Genomic DNA, 18,073 nt, shown 5'->3' on the forward strand with positions numbered 1-18,073 from the left:
CAAAGTTGTAAATTTTCATAAACAACAACGGATTTATGGCCTTTTCCTCATCACTAAGAAGAGGCAGGTCTTAGAGAGGCGCCATCTTACCACAGAGGCAGCCCTGGAGTTTTTTAAAAGACCTGGAGTTTGTACTAATTTTATTAAAATTACAATTAGTACGTTGACCAGGAACGGAGTGTAGTAGAAAAAGGGAACTTCTGCGCAAATGATGCTCTGCTTCTACCTGTATTTACTCGGCCGAATAAAGCGACATTTCGGGCGAGGTTTTTGGGTTTGGGGTTTTTTTGTTTTTTTTTTTTTGTTTGTTTGTTTGTTTGTGCTTTGTGTTTTTTGTGGTTGCTTTTTTTTTAAAATTTTTTAAAAAGATCGAAAATATTAGATCTCCTTGACATTACGTGGTACCTGGCAAAAATGGTACATTTTTCTAAAGCGGGGCGACTTTTCCTCTTTTTAATGTCACTCCTATGCCCCCCGCCCCCCGAAAGCCTCACGCACAAACTACACACGTACCCGACCAGATCATTTACACTTGGAAGTTTCGATGGCACTTTATGTTCATTACAAAATATTATTTCACTGCATGCGATTTCGGCTTGATCGCTAGCCGCCTGGACTGGGGTTATGATTGCAAGAGGACACGGGAACACGGTGGAAGGAAGCCCTCCCATAAAGATGACTTTCCGCTTTATTAATCAACTGCGCTAAGGAAAAAAAAAAAATCACAAAGTGGAGATAGAGAAATTGACTGATTCCTATCAATTCATCACCTTCGAAATTTTTTTCCCTTCTGATTATGGAAAAAGAAAAAAAAAAGATTTATGTGATCTAATTTCTTTATTTGTCTGTGTAAATTATTTTTTGATGCTTCCTTCGAACTGTTTCCCTAATAAAGAAACACAATTCATTGTCAACAAGCATATTTATTTTCTGTGTAACATAAAACACATTTATCGTGGGAGATACTTGTACACGGTATCACTTCCAAAGAGAGTTCACAGACATTTTTTTTTTCCACTTCCAATACTTACACGGCATATCCAAATGTTCACAACGAACACATCGAAACACATTGTAACATACAATTTTTGAATAAACTTTAGCCAAACCTTCAAGACGGATTTATACAGAGTTCTTAACAGTACATCATGCTACAAAGTTTCCAAATTAATTACATACTTTCCAATTTATGACATGATCTTACAAATGAGCTCCAAGACGAATATAAATGACAAAAAAAAAAATCGTTCAAATATACAGTATCTGCTATTGTAGGAAAAGTCACGTTATTACATATTAACACGTTCGGATAATCAGGACAAACAGGGATTTTTTAAAGGTGGTTACATGGTCATTTAAATTCACTTTTCAAAGAACACTTTCCGCTATATTAAGTAAGATCAGCCTAGAATAAGAAAACGGCCTTTAGCAGAGGCAGACGAAGGTAGAAGCCAACGGGAGATATTAAACCGCTTTGTACAATATTGGCGTGTGTTTGCTTCCTCACTCGGAATAGTAAAGAATCGAGAACAAAGATACATTGCAGCATATGGTTTTCATTTATAATTGCTTTGGAATAAATATATTATTTTAAATTTAAATATAGTCAGCCTTTTCGGTACCAAATTCTATACCAAAGCTATTGATGCGTGCTTTTCGAACGACTACACTTACATTTCTAAAAGCATTTAGCGATTCACATTAGTAATGTTATCTTCTTTTGACTACTAAAATACAGTATACTTTCGAAGATAGGTAGGCGGAGCAAGATATATAGGTAGTCTGGAAAATAGGTAGTACAAATCATTGCTGTAGATTGTAGTGGTTTGTGGAAGATCTTTTTTTTTTCCCCTTACTTGCTGTTTAACCTTTTGTTAGTGTAGCTGTTAGTTATGATACTTTTATAACAATAATTAAAAAAAAAGGAAAAAAAAAGAGAAGTGCAGAGCTACTTATTCAAAATTAGGTAGTTTTTCTTGATATGAGCCTAATGCACTTTCCCCTTTACACATGATTGGGACTATTGAGTCAGGTAGTTACTTCGGAAGGTCACGGTTTACTATCTGTGCAAGCAGCATTTCTCCCACTGAAATGTCCCCTGGACAAACCCACCCAGGTTTGGGTAAACGAAAAAAAAAATGATTGTAGGATGCTCTTAGGAGATATCACCGAAAGGTTCGGCACAGGGCGGGTTTGGGGAGTACGAGAAAGTGGAGAGAAGGCTGGAAAACCACCCCAAGAAACGTTTTCATGTTTGCAAACACTCGCTTGCAAGATGATTATTAAAGGGAACTGAATTTTTCTTTTTAAATAAAAAGTGAGTCTCTTTTTTTTTTTTTTTCTTTTAAAGGGAGCTTTTCCAACTGTCATGTGCATACATTATACTAAGAGATCGCTTTCTCGAGTGGGACTCCTTAGTCCTCCTCCTCCTCATCTTCTTCCACTTTCTCGACAGAGGCTGCTGCTGATGTGGGCTCGTTGGGAGCCGGGGTGCTGGAGCTCTCCTCCTTGTGCTCCTTCTTCCACTTCATCCTCCGGTTTTGGAACCAGATTTTGATCTGCCTCTCCGTCAGGCAGAGGGCATGGGCGATCTCTATCCTCCGCCGCCGAGTCAGATAACGATTGAAGTGGAATTCCTTCTCCAGCTCCAGGGTCTGGTAGCGGGTGTAGGTCTGGCGCCCTCGCTTCCTATCTGGACCTGAAAGCAGGCACACACGGCCAGGAGTTAGGCAAGAATAGAGGTGGAAAGTTTTCTCAGTTTAGTTTGGTTTTTTTTTTTTAATAATAATTATTACTTTTTTTAAATAAAAGAACAAACAAACAAAAAGCGGCCGAGCGAGAGTGAATGATCCCCTTCTCTCACTTCCACCCGCCCCCCCACTTTGCCCTAACAAAGACATTTCAGCCACACGTCCTGCCCTGCTCAGGCAAGGCAAAAATTAAGTTGCTCGAGACCTAGAAAAAGTGGAGAGAAAGCATTCAGGAGAGGAGGTGGGGGAGGAAATTGCTTTTGGGAGGAGGAACTTTCCCCCCAGGCCATGTATTTCCCTAAAACCTTCCAGACTTTCGCGTTTCGCAAGGGGAAGTAAAAAGCTGGAAGGCTGGGCCGTATTTATTTTATTTTTCATGTCGGGGGCTCCCACCACCCCTCCACCCCACCCCGCCCGGATCGTAAACAATACATCGTACTTAGCTCCAGAAGAGAGCTCTCCTTTTTCACACATTCTCGCCCCCAGCGCCCCCCCCCCCCGCGCCCCCCCCCCCGCCACGTTTTCCTGTTTAGAACATTTCTATAGATCCTTATCTCCGTGGAAAGGGCAGGGGGGGGACACGAGAGTGGCACGTCTCGGCAACGTGGGCTGGCAAAGTCCTCAGCAGTCCATCCCCCGCTCCTGAACGCCCCTCTCCCCTCCGCCTTCCCCAGCGAGCGGGATTTTTTTTTTTTTTTTTTGCCCAACTTCGGCAGAGGGCAGGGGAGACGCTTACCCGTGGGGGCTCTGGGAGCCCGCAGCCAACTCTCCACATTTCTATAGCAAACAGCGCAAATCAGCTCAACGCTAAAATTCCATAGCAAATGGAGTTAAATAAATTTACGAGGCTAGAACCCATTAATTGGGCAATAAAAAGTTTTATGATACTCATTTACATACAATGCCACGGGCTTTCTACGCAATGGCGCCTCGGCTATAATTAAAACCATAAAGGCTGTGCTGACAGTAATTCTGGCGACACGCTTTGCCTGGCTGCCACGGCTCCGAGCCCTCTCCGCTCGCCCCTACCTGAAGACCTCATCCAGGGGTATATCCGGAAATTAGGCTCAGCCTGGTTGTGCAGGTTGCTTTCCTCCGCTTTCTCACAGCTGGGTTTGGTTAGCTCATTGCAGAGGACGGGAATGTTCTGATCAAAAGAGGAACAATGCAGGTTGTAGGCATCAGAGCCCAGGCTGTATCCGGAAGAGAACGGGCTTTGATATATGGTACTGTTCACATTGTACAAGCCGGGCATGGAGGAGGCGAAGGCACCCGCGCCTGGTCCATAGCCGCTTCTCTGGGAGTTGCTTGCAAAGGAGCAAGAAGTAGGCTCTGCATTTTGGAAAAGAGAAGCCCCCGCCGTATATTTGCTAAAAAGCGCATTCACATAATACGAAGAGCTCATAATTTTGACCTGTGATTTGTTGTCCGGCAGGCTTCAGTGTCGGTTTTACGAGGTAGCGTGATATATGATAACATTACACCCCCAGATTTACACCAAACCCCATTTTCTTTTGGACTGAGCTGCCTCGAGCACGTGACCGGTCATATGACGCCGCCCGCCAATCCCCGCCCGCCTCACAGGTGGTGCCGGCCGCGGCCCGCCGGTGCCCGGCCATGGACGGGCCGGGGACGCCGCCGCTGCCGCCGCCGCCGCCGCGCCCGGCAGCGCCCTCCAGCCGCCGCCGCCCCCTCGGCCCCCGACGGCGCCGCCGCGGGGAGTGGGGACACGGACACACACACGCACACGCACACACCATGTGGTCCTTCAGGCGGAGCGGGGGGGCCGCTGCGAAAAATGAAGGAAAATAAAAAATGAACTTTAAAGGAGGCTGCTGGTCACCCTCGCGTTGCTTTTCCGCAAGGAAAATAAGCGCGGGGAGGGGAGGGGGGTAAACCCCGGCCGCCGGGCCCCGCCACGCCCGGCCCCCGCCGGCCCTGCAGGGCTGCCCGAGCCTTGAGAATGAAGGCGCCCCCCGGAGTGAGACCCGCCGGTGTCCGTCCGTCGTGTCCCCCGTCCCCCCCCAGGAAAAAAACCCACAGTCACTCTCCCCGGTGGGGGGGGGAACACCAAAAATGAGGAAAAAAAAAAAAAAGCCAGGACCCAACTTTCTGAGCGCCTCCGGAAGAAAAAAAACCCAACAAAATAAACCCACCCCCTCCGACTTGAAGAAATCGCCTGCAAATGGCTTCAAATCTCAGCGCCCGTTTGATGCCCCTTTCACCTTTCCGTCCTACCTACCTTACCGTCCTAAGCGTGAGGCGGCAGCGGTACACTCGGATGACGGGGAGCGTTGCTGCTTTTCTAAACACTGGGCTCCCCAACAATGAGAATGGCTCTCCATTGAGGATGCTGCACCGTGCCCTTCCTTTAAACGGATCGTAAAATGAGTTTCCTTCCCTCAGACAGGGAGTCCTGGTAAAGACAGCTTTTACTGCCTGCCTGTATTGCACATCATAAACTGGAAGGAGCACAATGGAATTGCCCCGGAAATTCTCCTTTCAATTATAGTTTGGTGCCCCGTGTACAAAGACTTTCTCACCAGTTAAAATTGTTCTTGGCGATATTTCGCACGGACCCTAAACTTTACGTTTTGTAAACGTGGGACACCCTCTCCCCCCCCCGCCCCGCACACCTCCAACACACACAAACACACACTCACACACACACTCACGCGCGCGCGCGCACCCTTTGGGACTCTTTATGCGCGGTTATTGCAGCCCCATGAATATAGGTTACTGACAGAAGCAAGTAAATTCTCTAAAGCCAGATCCCTGAGATATTGGTGCTTCAGAGCACGCAAATGTGGCCGCTGTATGTCGATATTTGCCAAGCGTTAAGTAAGCGAAAACGCAGTTGTTATTCGCAGGCGTAAGGGAGAAGCTGGCGAAAGAGCCCCCTTCGGTTATTTCTTCCAATTCGCCAATATTAGACAATATCCCTGCGGTCGCAATCGCAATGTGGGAACACGCCGGCAGAAGAGGCTGCTGGAAAGGAATAAAGGCCCAAGAAGTTAAACGAATGCGATGCAAACAAGACGACGACCAAGAAGATCAAAGAGGCTGAAGTAGATGACATTAGACCAATAAATTGCTCCTCTGGTGACAACATACCAAGATGCAAGAAGAAAGAAACAGCAAATATAACCAATGTCTAGACTTAAATACGGATAGCGTAGGACCAAATAGATTAGCTGGGTGGTTGTATTTCGAGCTCTCTCATTCTGTACAACTTGCACGTTTATGTATTTTCCTTTGCGTGTGTGTGTTTACTGCCGCCACCTTTTTTTTTATTTTATATTTTGCTTTCAGCTTTTTTCCCTGCCAACCCTCAAGATTTCTCAAAAAGTCTTCACTGAATTAATCTTAAAAGGACCCCCAGACATGGGTCCCGGCCACCTTATTTATTTCCCCCATCCTCTGCGTGTTAGGCATAACGCTGCCTCTGAAACAGCCTCTGAAATCTCTCGTTCTGTCGCTCACAAAACCGGGCTGCATCCCCGCGCCTGATAATGCACTTTTCATTTGAATGTATTTTTTTCCAGTCGAGGAACCGGCGAACGGGCGCACATTGCAAGGTTTCGGTCACCGCAATATTCTCACACGCTTTAAAAATAATCCTCTAGGCGGGATTCACTGCATTTATTTTTTTCGTGTGAGCTCTGGACTACCTCTCTTTGCCTTCTGAGCTTTTCCGGGAAGTAAAAGGTAGTGATAAAACGGTGCTCATAAGTTATAAGCGACCTGGGAGCACTACATGATTATGGCTCGTGTATTAAGCAGTATCTTGATGTGGTTCATACTAGAGAAGATTTTCTTGTTTTAGAAACTGTTCGCGCCGTAATTTATCCACGATTATAATGGAGCGTACTGTGCCAAGTTATTACTTAGGATGACGACGCATAAACACTTTTTAATTTCAATATAATTTTACTGCCCAAGGAAAAAAAATAATTAATCATCATAAGTTTAGCAATGCCATTGTAGAAAAACATTTGATAGGAAGGCTCTTGTTAGAAAGCGGGGAGTGGCTATTACTCTTTATCCCTAGAAAGAATTGAATCTTTGAAACAGTGCGTGGAAAAAATAGCTCAGCGCTGACATTCCTTCCCGATGCTGAATTTCGATAGAGAGAGACTGGCTTTGATTTAAGGAAATGTAAATAAAACGCCAAGAAAGTAGTTCTGTTACGGAGTACTATGCAGCGATTTGTTTACTTGTCTGGCTTAAACTTGAAAAATACACCGTTCATACTTCACCCCACATTTTATGCTTCCTTTCCTCCTGCCTTTATTTCCTTCCAATTACTTTTCCCCCCTCTCTTTTGGCAAGTGCCATCTGAAAACCCTCCACAATTCCCCTCTCAGCCTCATTGTCGAGACGTGAAAGCCAACAAAAGCAAAACGAAAAAAAATACGCAAACGACTCGAGGAAATCAAAATAGAAGGCGAGGAGAAGTTAAGAATGACTTTGAGAGACACGTCAAGTTTGCAGAGCATCAGCCTGCTCGCATCTGTATCATATAATTACAATGGGTCCCACAGAGCCGAAATTGCTGGGGACGCGAGCAGGGCTTTTTATTTGTACCAAAGACAGCTGTTGAGGAATTTCACTCGCCGGTAAATAATTTTCAAACGAGAGATTTGCGGCGCTGCCGTTCCCCCGCCCGGCTGCGTCTCCAGCTACGCGGGGCGGAGAAGGGCACTGGAAACCCCCCGCTTCGCCCCCCGCTCTTCGGGTGAAGCTCTTCGGGGGCTCTCCTGCCGGGCCGATCCGGGGAGAGCCTCTTCCATCCTGTCCGGAGCCTGCAATCCCCCCCTTTCCTCCAAACATTTCATTTCTCACCAGCCCTTCGGGAGATGAGGACAGCCCGCTCGCAGGCTCAGAGCCTCGCCAGGGAAGGGCGAAGGTTTGGGGCAAGGGAAAGAGGAGCGGGCAGTTCAGTGCCCGGGCCCCATCCGTCTCTATGAGCTGCTAGGAACTGACTCGGTGTTTTGAGAATAATAAATGCGGGGTACGTCGTCGGTGAAGAGCGAGCTCTACTTTTGCCACGGGAGCACCGAGCGCGGCCAGGCGGTAAACGCCACCCTAACGGCGCCCGCTGGCAGCGGGGCACCCCTCACCGTGCCCCCGGGACAAGGGGCCAAAAACCCGCCTCGGACCTATCGGCCTTTGTTAAAACCAGCGGTCCCGGCCCCACTTCTGCTCCCATAAAGTCGACATTTTAGGAGCTTTCGGGGAGGCGGCCGAGCGCTTGATGGCGGGCGGGCGCGAGCTCTTTCGCAGGCTCACAGCGCCACCTGCCGGCGCCCGGCCGCCACCGCCGCCGCCGCCGCCGCCGCCCCGCCGCGCCGGCCCCGCGGAGCCAGCGCCTCTGCCCGCCAGCGCACGGGAAGATAAATGTCCACCTCCCAGCCTGGGTTTAAGCAGGGGAAGGCCAATAAAAGGTTGTTATTTCCGCTCGCCCGCTTTATCTAAAACAGCCAGACAAAACAAATGAAAAGGCTTTTGTAGAAAATCTTAATTGTGGCTGGACAGTTGTAAACTCATTAAGAGCCGAATTCCAGACAGTTTGCAGACCCGTCATTTATTACACACTCTTAATGCTGATTCTTTGAAGTTGCCTCTGTCTGCAACAACAGAGGGCGTCCCAGCATCCCCAAATACTGGCTCAGGGATCAATTAGGGGCTTTTTGTGTGTGTGCACACCAGAACGAGCTCCCTTTTGCTAATTAGAACTCATCAAATCTTACCCCGGATTTCTTCTTTTTTTTTTTTTTTTAAGGTGAAGCCGAAAGCTTTTTTTTTTTTTTTCTCCCGCGGTTCTGCACATCTGTAAACTTCTTGCCGGCTCCCTAAGTTTTGTCTTTAGCCCTGCAGCGTTTTACACCCCATAAACGGTTACAGCAGTCATTTTCTTTTATTGCACTGTATGGCTCTGAATTTTCCTAACAACAACTTCTGCCAAGACCATAAGTGTGTTCCGTCTTATTTTGCTTTAAATACATATATATGTGTGTAAGTGTACCTCCGTAAAACAAGGAGGCTTTTATTATTATTCGACATGCTTGCAAACAAGGGTCGGTGTGGCGCAGAAGCGTGCTGCGGCTCATATTATGGAGGATATCTACTCTGAGCAGTAAGATGTCCGCCCAAAACAAGGGTAAATTTCAGCAAGCTCACAGACTTCGCTATTTTCTTTTGTTGCTGAGCTTGGTTTGGCTTGGGGCGGCGGGGGAGGGGTGGGTGCAATGGGGGTGTGTGTGTGGAAATCTTCCACTCCAAATAAACCTTCTTTCTGATTTTTAAAAATAAATCCTATTTTGTCTTCTCCGCTCTAGCCTGCTGCCAGCCCACCTCTTTCCTTCGGCTAAATCAGCGAGTAAAATTGACACCATAAATTCTACCATAATTGTCAGTAAAATTTTATCTGTATCTATATCTATCTATACATACATCTATAATCTGAGGCGCTAATAAAATGCAACGGGTTGTTTTTATTTGCCACGGGACATTTAAAAGGGAAAAAAAAAATCCCAAACGTGCAGGCAAGGGAAGGAAAAAAATGGGTGACGTTTGAAATAACATATTTTGCATGCGCAATTATCTCCAGAAGGGAATTTAAAATGAAGGCGCTGGTAAGGCGAGCCTTCTCACAGAGCTTGTTGAAGCACACACAGTGCTGGACATTTTCTGGTACAGGCTAATTAACCATCTCAGCCTAAATGTCGCTGTCTGAGCTGATTTACATTATTGTCCGCACTAAAGAACGTCGGACATTTTGGTTTGGTCCTCAGTCCCCCCACCCCGCCAGGCGAATTTATTAAAACCGCGTGAACTCGGGCGTATGCCCCCGCTGCCATCCAAAGGGGCTCCCTCCTCGCACTGCTAAGCGCCAGCTTTCCAAATTATGTCCGGGAGAGGGGAGCCGTCCCTCCTCTCAGCGAAGCAATGGCATTTGGGACCTGAATCTGCCCATTTCGGAGGAAAATAAGCCCAATTTTTCATCACCTGGGGGCTGCGTTTGCAGAGCCGTGGGTTTGCCTTGGCTCAGAGATACTACTGCCACGCGCCTCCGCAGCTGCCCTAGCAGTGCCACGTCTGCCGGAGAGATTCGGTGTGCCATGGAAGAACCCCTCCTTAATAATCTTAAAACATCACAAAACATAAAAGAATCAATATATTTTATTTGGCAAAAAGTTAAATATCATTTCAACACAACGATTTGGTCAGTAGGCCATGAGGTAACTATTTCAAAATAGACAGTGTACGTTCTGCATCAACATAACTTCCCAGATTTATTTTTTTAAATCGATACAAATTTACAATAACCAAATGTAGGTTTTTATAGTGTATAATTTATTATCAATAAAATTAACCTTCATTACAATAACCATCAAATCATTCGATTAAAATTAAAACGTAAACCATAGGTAGTTACCCTTTTCACATATATGTATAGCTCCGAAATCTGATAACTGCTCACTGGTGCAAAAACAATATTTAAGCTAGTCTGTTTATTTACTTTTTTTAATATATAGATTATATATACAACCGACAAAGACAGTACTATATATATATCAACTGTGCATACTAAAATGACTTGCTTCAATATTTTGAGAACCGTAATTCCCAGACATCCCGGACAAACTTTTTTTCTACTTTTTTTTTTTTTTTTGTGTTGGGATATATATATAATATATATTTTACAATCAAAGGTTAACTGTCTAATTATACAGAAAAGACTTAATACACTACAGAGCTATACTCTATGCAATTTTTATAATAAACAACCTGAGTTCAAATTGAATTCTAGCTTACACCATTACATCCGGTACAGCACCCAAGCACATAAATTGAGTCACAAACATAATTACCACAATAAAACACAGTGTTCAAGTATTAAGGCAGAGATCTCTCTGCCGCGCAAAGAGCGAATAAAATTAACTACGTAGACTAAACTACACAGTCCGTAAATAGTTGTGCATTATGAAAAGGTAGTTTTTTCTTTTTTTTTTTTCTTTTTTTCTTTCCTTAAGTGAAGAAACAGGTAGATTTATACAAGCCAGCTAAACAGCCTTTTCGTGCTAATGCCCCCTTTTTCTTTCCTGTTAGAAAATTAAAAGTCTTACTGTACCTCTCCTGGCAAACTGGCCACTGTGACAATCAAGGTACAATCATAATCAGAATTTGCCATGGGAAAAAAATGAGGCCTGGACCCAGACGCATTGCATGGCAGGGCTCGAGGGGAGGATTTTTTTGTTTGTTTTTAACGTTTTTCCTTTTTTTTTTCTTTCTTTTTTTTTTTACTTTATGCATTTTCAATTTAACCCGCGCGTCGCCATCATTCGTCCTTCGCTCGATCTTTGTTGATTTTCTTCATTTTCATCCTCCTGTTCTGAAACCAGATTTTCACTTGTCTCTCAGTTAAATTGAGGAGTCTGGCCACCTCATATCTACGGTCCCTAGTGAGATACATATTGAACAGAAACTCCTTCTCCAGTTCCAGTGTCTGATGCTTGGTGTAAGGGCATCGCTTTTTCCTGGTGGACCTTGCGTGGAGCCAGTTTGCAGCTGGGTTATCTACAACGAAAACAACAGGAGAAGTTCAGGCTCGGGGCGGGGGGGAAGGAGGGGGCTGAGGAGGGGGATCCACGCAGGGCCAGCCGCGTAGGGGTCCTGATATTAGGGTTTAGGACGTGCCTCTCATTCCCCCAGGCACGGAGGATTGTGAGGCACAATGGACTCCAAAATACAGACACATGGAGAGGTCACACGCAACCACACGCGGCAAAGCCCCGCCGCCCCCGCCTCCCCTCGCCTTTTTTATTGTTTGTAGGATGCAATTTTAAAATACGTCCTCCTCCTCCTCCTCCTCTCTCTCTCTCTCTCCTAGCTCCCTCCCTCCTTCCTGGCCTCCCCACATCCCACGTCCCCCCCCAGACTGCCAGCCCGGGGAGCGACCAGCCAGACCAACATGTCATCGAAATTGTTTCACTTTTTAATTTCGACCTTCTCCCGTGTCATCGCTGGCAAGACCCAGAGAGCTGGCTAGTCAGTCTGCAGCTGGCATAATTAAACCCTCTCCCGCTTAGGACCCTTATTCGCACGGCGTTAATCGCGATAGCAATCCCGAGGAGCTCTGCCACCAGTCCTGCAGCCCTGGGAGCATCCAGCCCGGGGTTTTCCACCGAGGAGACGAAGGGGGGAGGAGGGGGGGACCAAGTCAACGGCGAGGTTTCTGCTCTCAGCCCCGCCACAGCCGCCCCGGCCTGCGACCCGTCTCAAAAAGATCAGATTCACATCCAATGCTTTCTAGGCACCCTCTCCCCCCCCGGCGTTGGCCCACGCGGGGGAGCGCGGCGGGGCAGGAGGATGCGAGCACGTCCTGCGGAGTGTGCTGGGGTGGCGGGGGCGGGCGTCTTTTGCCTCTTTTTTTTTTTTTTTTTTTTGGGGGGGGGGGTGTTTTGCTTAAGTTGCGGTCGTAGGGTGGGTTTTTGTTTTCTTTTCAGCCTGGCAAGCCCGAGCCGTCCTAGATGCCGCTCGAGCCTGCGAAAGGCAGCCGCTGCTTTTGCAGATCGCAGACCCCGGCGAGCTGGAGCGGCGGCGGCAGCAGCCGGTGCTCGGCCGCGTAATTAGCCCCAGCGCCTCGACACCTCCCCGCGGCCGGCGCAGCGCCCTGAAGTCCATTACCCTCGCAGTCCCACTTACTTGGATCGATCTGCGGTTTCTCTCCGTTTGCCTCACTTTCTCCATTGCTTTCAGAGAATGCGCCTTCGTGGCTTTGCTTATCCCTATCAACTGGAGGAGAACCACAAGCATAATCAGAGAGAGACAAAGTGTGAGTGTCAAACGTGGTACAGTCAGCCCTTCTGGCCGCCAGCGGTTCAGGTTTAATGCCGTAATGCCTGCCGGTAGGTAACCCGGGGAAAGACAAGGAGCCCGGCACAGGCTCAAGCCACGAACGCATGTACCTGCCGTCGGGCGGTGCCACGGGCGCCTGGTGGTGCGCGTAGGGGTGGTAGACGGCGGGGACGCCGCTGGCGCCGGCGGGGTGCGCGGGGCTCCAGGGGGGGCCGAAGACGGGCGCCTTGGGCTGGAAGCTGCAGGGGGCCAGCTCGGGGTGCTCGGCCAGCGCCGCCGGCCGCGGCGGCGGCGGCGGCGGCCCCAGCGGGGCGGGGGCGTAGCGGGGCGCCGCCAGCTCGTCCCCCTCCGGCACCAGAAAGGAGTCCACGTAGTAATTGCTGAGGGTCCCGGGAGCCGACATGGCGGGCGGGCGCGGGCGGCGGACCCGCCGCGGTTCGGGGCTGCGGGTTTCACGTAACAACTTGGTGCTGGCGGAGAAGTAGAGTCAGTAATAAGTTGAGGGCAGCCCGGGCGCCCATTGGCTGCCCCGGTCACGTGGCGGGGGAGCAGAACAATAAAGTATAAATCAGTCCGCGGGCTATTAATGGGTCAGTGTTTTCCAGCCATAATTTTTATAGCGAGGCCATATGTTTTTATGCAAAGGGATATTTGAGTTATACGGCGGGGTTTGTTTTAATTGCGGCCAACTGAGATTAAAAGATCAGATTCCGTATTACGGCCCCCCCTTCCCTCTTTCTCTCTCTCTCTCGCTCCTCTTTTTTTTTTTTTCCCCTCGTTTAAGCGGACTATTTTATATCATAATTAATCATCCCATCAGTGGGTCGTGTTCCCCGCGAAAAAAAAAAAAAAAACACAAAAAAAACACAACCCGCCACCCTTGTGATCGGAGACCTTCACATAAAATTAGACAATAATTGAAGCAATAAAAAAAAGGCAAAATAGCAGTTGCGGTATACTGTATTTAAATATATATTTATTATATTTCATAAGGAGTTATTGTTTTGGGAGCCACGGGGTTGTTATTAAGTCAGTAACTATGAGCGTGCTCATTTGCATCGCTGTGTTTCACAGCAGTAAAAATTTACGAGTGCTTGGAAAGGTTAAATTATACTATTGTGTTTAGTTTGGGAGCTCACTGTAAATAATACCGTTCCGTTCGGCTCCGCGCTGGCAGCCGAAAGTCAAATTCAGCGCATCCCCTTTTCGAGCCCTCGCCGCCGAGCCGGCCCTCCCCGCCCGGCCGGAGGAGGACCGGGGCGGGCGCCGGCTCTCGGTCTCCTGGCTGGCCCTCACCGAAGTGCACTTCACCACCCCACCCCGCCGGGCAGAGCGCGGCAGTGACCGAACCACCCTCCCCGTCCTCCCCGCCGCGCCCCTGCCCTTGGACGGGGCCGCGGCGGCCGGGGACCCCCTCGCCGGGCCGGGGAGAGGAGCCGGCGCTGGGCGGCTGCGGCGGCGGCCGGAGGGGAGCGGAGGGGGGCCGCCGTCCGGGCCGGGCGGGAAGGAGCGCGGGCAGAGCCGGGCGGCGGTATTCGTCACGACGATTAATTCTCCAACTATGCAGGGAAGTCAGCGGGGGGAAAGGGGAGAAAAAGCCCCGTCGCCCCGCTGCCGAAAGGCACCCTGCTTCTCAGGGCGGCTATCAAAGGGGCGCTCGCAGTCGGCCGTCCCGCATTCCGGTGAATCGAATTTATGTGCAAATATAGTTATTTATTTGCTGGCACCTCCTTTGACTGCAGGACACACGCTAGCGGCGTCGGAAACCGAGCGGAGGGTTACAGTCCGCCGCAGAAGGAGGGGAGGGTGCGCGGGGGGAAAGTAAGAGGCGGCCAGATCCAAGTCCAGTGTTAGGAATTAAAGTCGTGGCCGAGCGCTTCGCAAATATGCCTGTGACCCCCCGGTTTTTCTCCGGCGGACGCTCCCGCTGCTCGTCCCCTTGGTTGGCGAAGGAGCGCCGTCAATGGGATGCAGGGGGCACAAAAAATCTCCGCGAGAGGCTCGATTTACTCGAAATATCTTTTATTGAAAAGAGAGCCCAGCAAATGGTAGGGACGGCCTGAGGAATAATTAAAATCACGTGTAAATATTGTGTATGCGAAAGTGTGGTTCTAATTAGTTCTACATCGCTATGTGGGCTCTCTCTCCCCCGCTCTCTGCCCCTCTCTCCTTCTCTCTTTCTTTTTCTTTTCATGTCTTCCCAACAGTTTAATCCGAAATCTTACAGAGATCCTATTTTAACAACACGCTCTCCCCCTATTCAGGATTACAAAGGCCCATAATGAAACTATTATCCCCCATTAGAGTTCGAAAATTACGGAACAGTCGCAGGATCTCCACAAACAAGGAGCCCGTTATTTTCTAACAATTTAAAAAATGCAAATAAAGCTCTCCTCTGCTATTTTTTGTGGCCAGTGTATAGACGCGCCGAAATAGAAAAAAATAATTGTATTTCTTTCCTGGAAAGACGGAACTCGACGTCATTTGTATTTATTATTAAGAGTCAGCTGTGGTGAAATGTGATTGTAGAACTTCCTTTTTCCATTCAGAAAAAATAATCTTAGCTGCAGGAGTCCTGGATGTTTATATTCGAATTTGGGTTCTCAACTTGCAGCGGGTTTCATTTTTTTGGTTCCTCACCAAAAATAATAGCAAATGAATAACAATAACAATAACGTTTAAAAGAACGTGCCTGCATTTTTATTTCCCTGTAAAATTCTGCATTTGCTCACTGCTGGCATCCAAGCGGCAGGAGAGAGTGTACAGAAAGCAAGAGATAAAATATAGCAAATAATTACAGACATTTTTCACCCGATCACGTTGCTGATCATAACGCTGGAGCATTCGCCTCTCTTTTTCGGCCTTTTAGACCGATTTTTTCCCCAAAGTACATTTTGCAGCCGAGCCACGAAGGCTACTGGGGGCAGCGTGGGCTTCGTACGGTTGGCGTTGTGAATTACTTAAGGTTTTGCTGGCTTACACCCTGGAAGGCAGAAGACCCCAAGCAGGGCAGAAACAGACGTTCACACCAAACTGCGATATGAAATCGGAATTCCCAGGAACGAAGCACCGCTGGAGCGATCGTGCCTGAATAAGCATCCTCCCTGCCCTCCATCCCGAGAGAACCAGATTATCAGGAATCCCATTCCGCTAGCTCTTACCCCCGGCTGCAAGGGGAAGGACCCCGTCGGTTTTTAAGCGAGGGGCGTCCGCAAGCCCCGCTGCATCAGCCACGCACCGCGGAGGCGCGGAGTGTACGCGGGCGCGGGGCAGGAATCCGCGGGAGTTGGCGATCTTTCCTGAACGGGAAGTTCAGGATCGCCTTTCCCCAGGGTTTCCTGCCCCTGCAAACCTTTCTCACGGAATCGCCAGTGCTACGAATGCACGGAGGTGTTTTGGCAGAGCGGAGAGAAAAAATGATTCAGAATTTGGGGGCAGCGGTCCAAAATCAGGATGATGCGATTCAAGTGGGAAATAAAGGGCAGAGGCAAACCGATGTACAAACGCCGTACAGGCACGCACAGACATATAAGCTGTAAATACACTCCCCGTATGTACACGGACGCAGCAGATAGCCCGTCAGGCACACAGCGTGTGTAGAGGCAGACACAAGCACTTAAATTTGACTGCAACGTAGAGCTCGGCTCCTGCCCCAGCGGAGGACGTCTCCCTCCCTAAGGAACCGGCTAGGACGGGTCTGCTAAAACCCGCTACCCGAATTCCTCTGAGTTCCTGCAGCCCAGCCTGGAGTTTAGAAAAAGTTTGTAGGTGGCTTTTTAAAAACCATGATCCTTCATTTTTAGGCAAAAATGACCACGGTCACTAAAAAAATGAATAGAACTAAAGCCCCGACGAGTACGTTTGCTGCCCGTTCCCCTGCCTGCCTTTCCGCTGCCGAGGGAGCCCCGCTCCGCCGCCGTGCCGGCGCTGGCTGCCGGGCAGAGGGCCCGGCGGGAGGCCGCCCCTGCCCGCGATCGCGCTGCGGACACAAAAGGCGGCGGCGGCGGCGGGCCCGGAGAGGTCGCTGTTGCCCGTTCCGCCGCCGCGGAGAGCGGCCGCGCCCGCGCCGCAATCGTGATCGTAACCGAGGCCTTGCGGGCCGCGGGGCGGCCGGCGCCCCCGGGCAGCCCCGGGGGAGCGGGCCCGACGGGCGGCGGCGCGGGGCCGTCGGAGCCCTGCGACAGGCTCCGGCGGGCACCAGCCCGGAGGTGGGGGGGGGTAGGCTCCCCCGGGGGGCGAGAGCCGCCGGTGGGGCCGGGCACCCCCGCCGCGAGTGGGGTCCTCCCGGCCGCGGGCGCTGCCCTGCGGGGCCTTGTTTGTGATGGTGCGCGGAGCGGGGCCGGCAGACTTGATCTCTCCCCACCCCCTCCCCCGGGCAGGCTTTTGGGTCTCTGTTTTTTAACAAATCCAGACAGAAAAATAAAAACAGCCCCCCTCGCGCACACCCGCCCCCCCCCCTCCACCGCCCCCCGAGCTCGACCCAGGCCGAGCAGAATGTAAAAACGCACCTGACCTTGAATGCAGCCTACGAGATATATTAAAATCCCGCAAGCAGGCAGGGACTCGCTTAGGAGCTAGCTAACCTTGAAGAACTTGTCAAGCTTCCCCCCTCGGCTGCCGTGTTTATCTGAGGAATCAAAGGAGGCTCCGTTGCAGATGGGGAACAATGGCATTGGGACTTGACGCCTACAGATCACTTCAGCGCTAAGATTTCTTCGGGCAGAAAGGACCCTCGCACCAAGCATACCTGGTGATGATATCAACTGAAGTAATTAAGGCAGTTTCGTGCTGTAGAGAGAAAGGTGGAGCCCCAACAACATGAAACTACCTAAACCACAGAGCAGTTCTCAGGCGCTAATTATTACTTTCCCCATTGCCGTGGTCCTTAACGCAAGGATCCCGCTACGAAAATAAAACCAGAAACGTGACTAAAACATCCCTCTCGCCCGCCCGCCCGCCCCGCCGGCGCCCCTCCGCGCCCCCCGGCCAGCCTCGAGTGGGTTAATGAAAACAAGAGAAAAATATAATAACAATCCCCCCCCCCCCCCCCCCCCCCCCCGCCCCCGAGCCGGGCAGCTTTCGCCTCTCCATGCAGATGCAATCGGGAAGAAAAAGGCCGTGCACGACAAGGTTACATCATGAAAAGCTAACGGCTCCCAAGAAGCCCGGGTTCAAAGTCTGTCCCCCCTCCTCCCGGCACACATATACCCTGCACGGAAGCATTAGTTGTCGCTCCTCTCCCAGCCCTCCTTTTGCCCTTCCCTTTGTGCAAGACCCCATTAGCTAAACATGCAGCGAGGAAGGGAGGATGCAAAGAAGCAGCTTGGGTGAAATAAGCTCTTCCGCATGCAGCCAGGTAGGGAATAGTCTTGTCTGGAGGGGCCCGCTGGCAGGGAGGCGAGGCTGGGGGTCCCCCCCTCCCCATGCGCTCACCTTTACGATTTCTTCTCAGCCCTGAA

The 18,073-nt window shown here is 49.8% G+C and overlaps 2 protein-coding genes across 2 annotated transcripts; both read right to left on the reverse strand.

The window, feature by feature from the left end:
* Positions 1 to 209: 209 nt before the first annotated feature.
* Positions 210 to 4,704, reverse strand: HOXA7 (homeobox A7). Its single transcript, XM_075051278.1, has 2 exons — positions 3,780 to 4,704; positions 210 to 2,698 (listed from the first exon to the last, which is right to left on the reverse strand). The coding sequence occupies exons 1-2, from the start codon at positions 4,153 to 4,155 to the stop codon at positions 2,415 to 2,417; spliced, it is 660 nt and encodes a 219-aa protein (XP_074907379.1). The 5' UTR covers positions 4,156 to 4,704; the 3' UTR covers positions 210 to 2,414.
* A 5,216-nt stretch (positions 4,705 to 9,920) lies between these two features.
* HOXA9 (homeobox A9) lies at positions 9,921 to 16,998 on the reverse strand. The gene is made up of 2 exons (XM_075051325.1): positions 12,462 to 16,998; positions 9,921 to 11,333 (listed from the first exon to the last, which is right to left on the reverse strand). Exons 1-2 carry the CDS (start codon positions 13,015 to 13,017, stop codon positions 11,095 to 11,097), a joined length of 795 nt encoding a protein of 264 aa, XP_074907426.1. The 5' UTR covers positions 13,018 to 16,998; the 3' UTR covers positions 9,921 to 11,094.
* Between the last annotated feature and the right edge of the window lie 1,075 nt (positions 16,999 to 18,073).

Source organism: Buteo buteo, chromosome 2, assembly GCF_964188355.1.
Source record: "Buteo buteo chromosome 2, bButBut1.hap1.1, whole genome shotgun sequence".
NCBI classification, from domain to species: domain Eukaryota; kingdom Metazoa; phylum Chordata; class Aves; order Accipitriformes; family Accipitridae; genus Buteo; species Buteo buteo.

What these genes read in the sequence shown, in the direction of transcription:
- HOXA7 (XM_075051278.1), bottom strand. Translation starts at nt 4,155, where the DNA reads ATGAGCTCTTCGTATTATGTGAATGCGCTTTTTAGCAAATATACGGCG. An exon ending in CCCCTGGATGAGGTCTTCAG is followed by an intron (nt 2,699 to 3,779) that starts GTAGGGGCGAGC and finishes GCCTGCTTTCAG; the next exon opens with GTCCAGATAGGAAGCGAGGG.
- HOXA9 (XM_075051325.1), bottom strand. Translation starts at nt 13,017, where the DNA reads ATGTCGGCTCCCGGGACCCTCAGCAATTACTACGTGGACTCCTTTCTG. An exon ending in GAAACCGCAGATCGATCCAA is followed by an intron (nt 11,334 to 12,461) that starts GTAAGTGGGACT and finishes TTTTCGTTGTAG; the next exon opens with ATAACCCAGCTGCAAACTGG.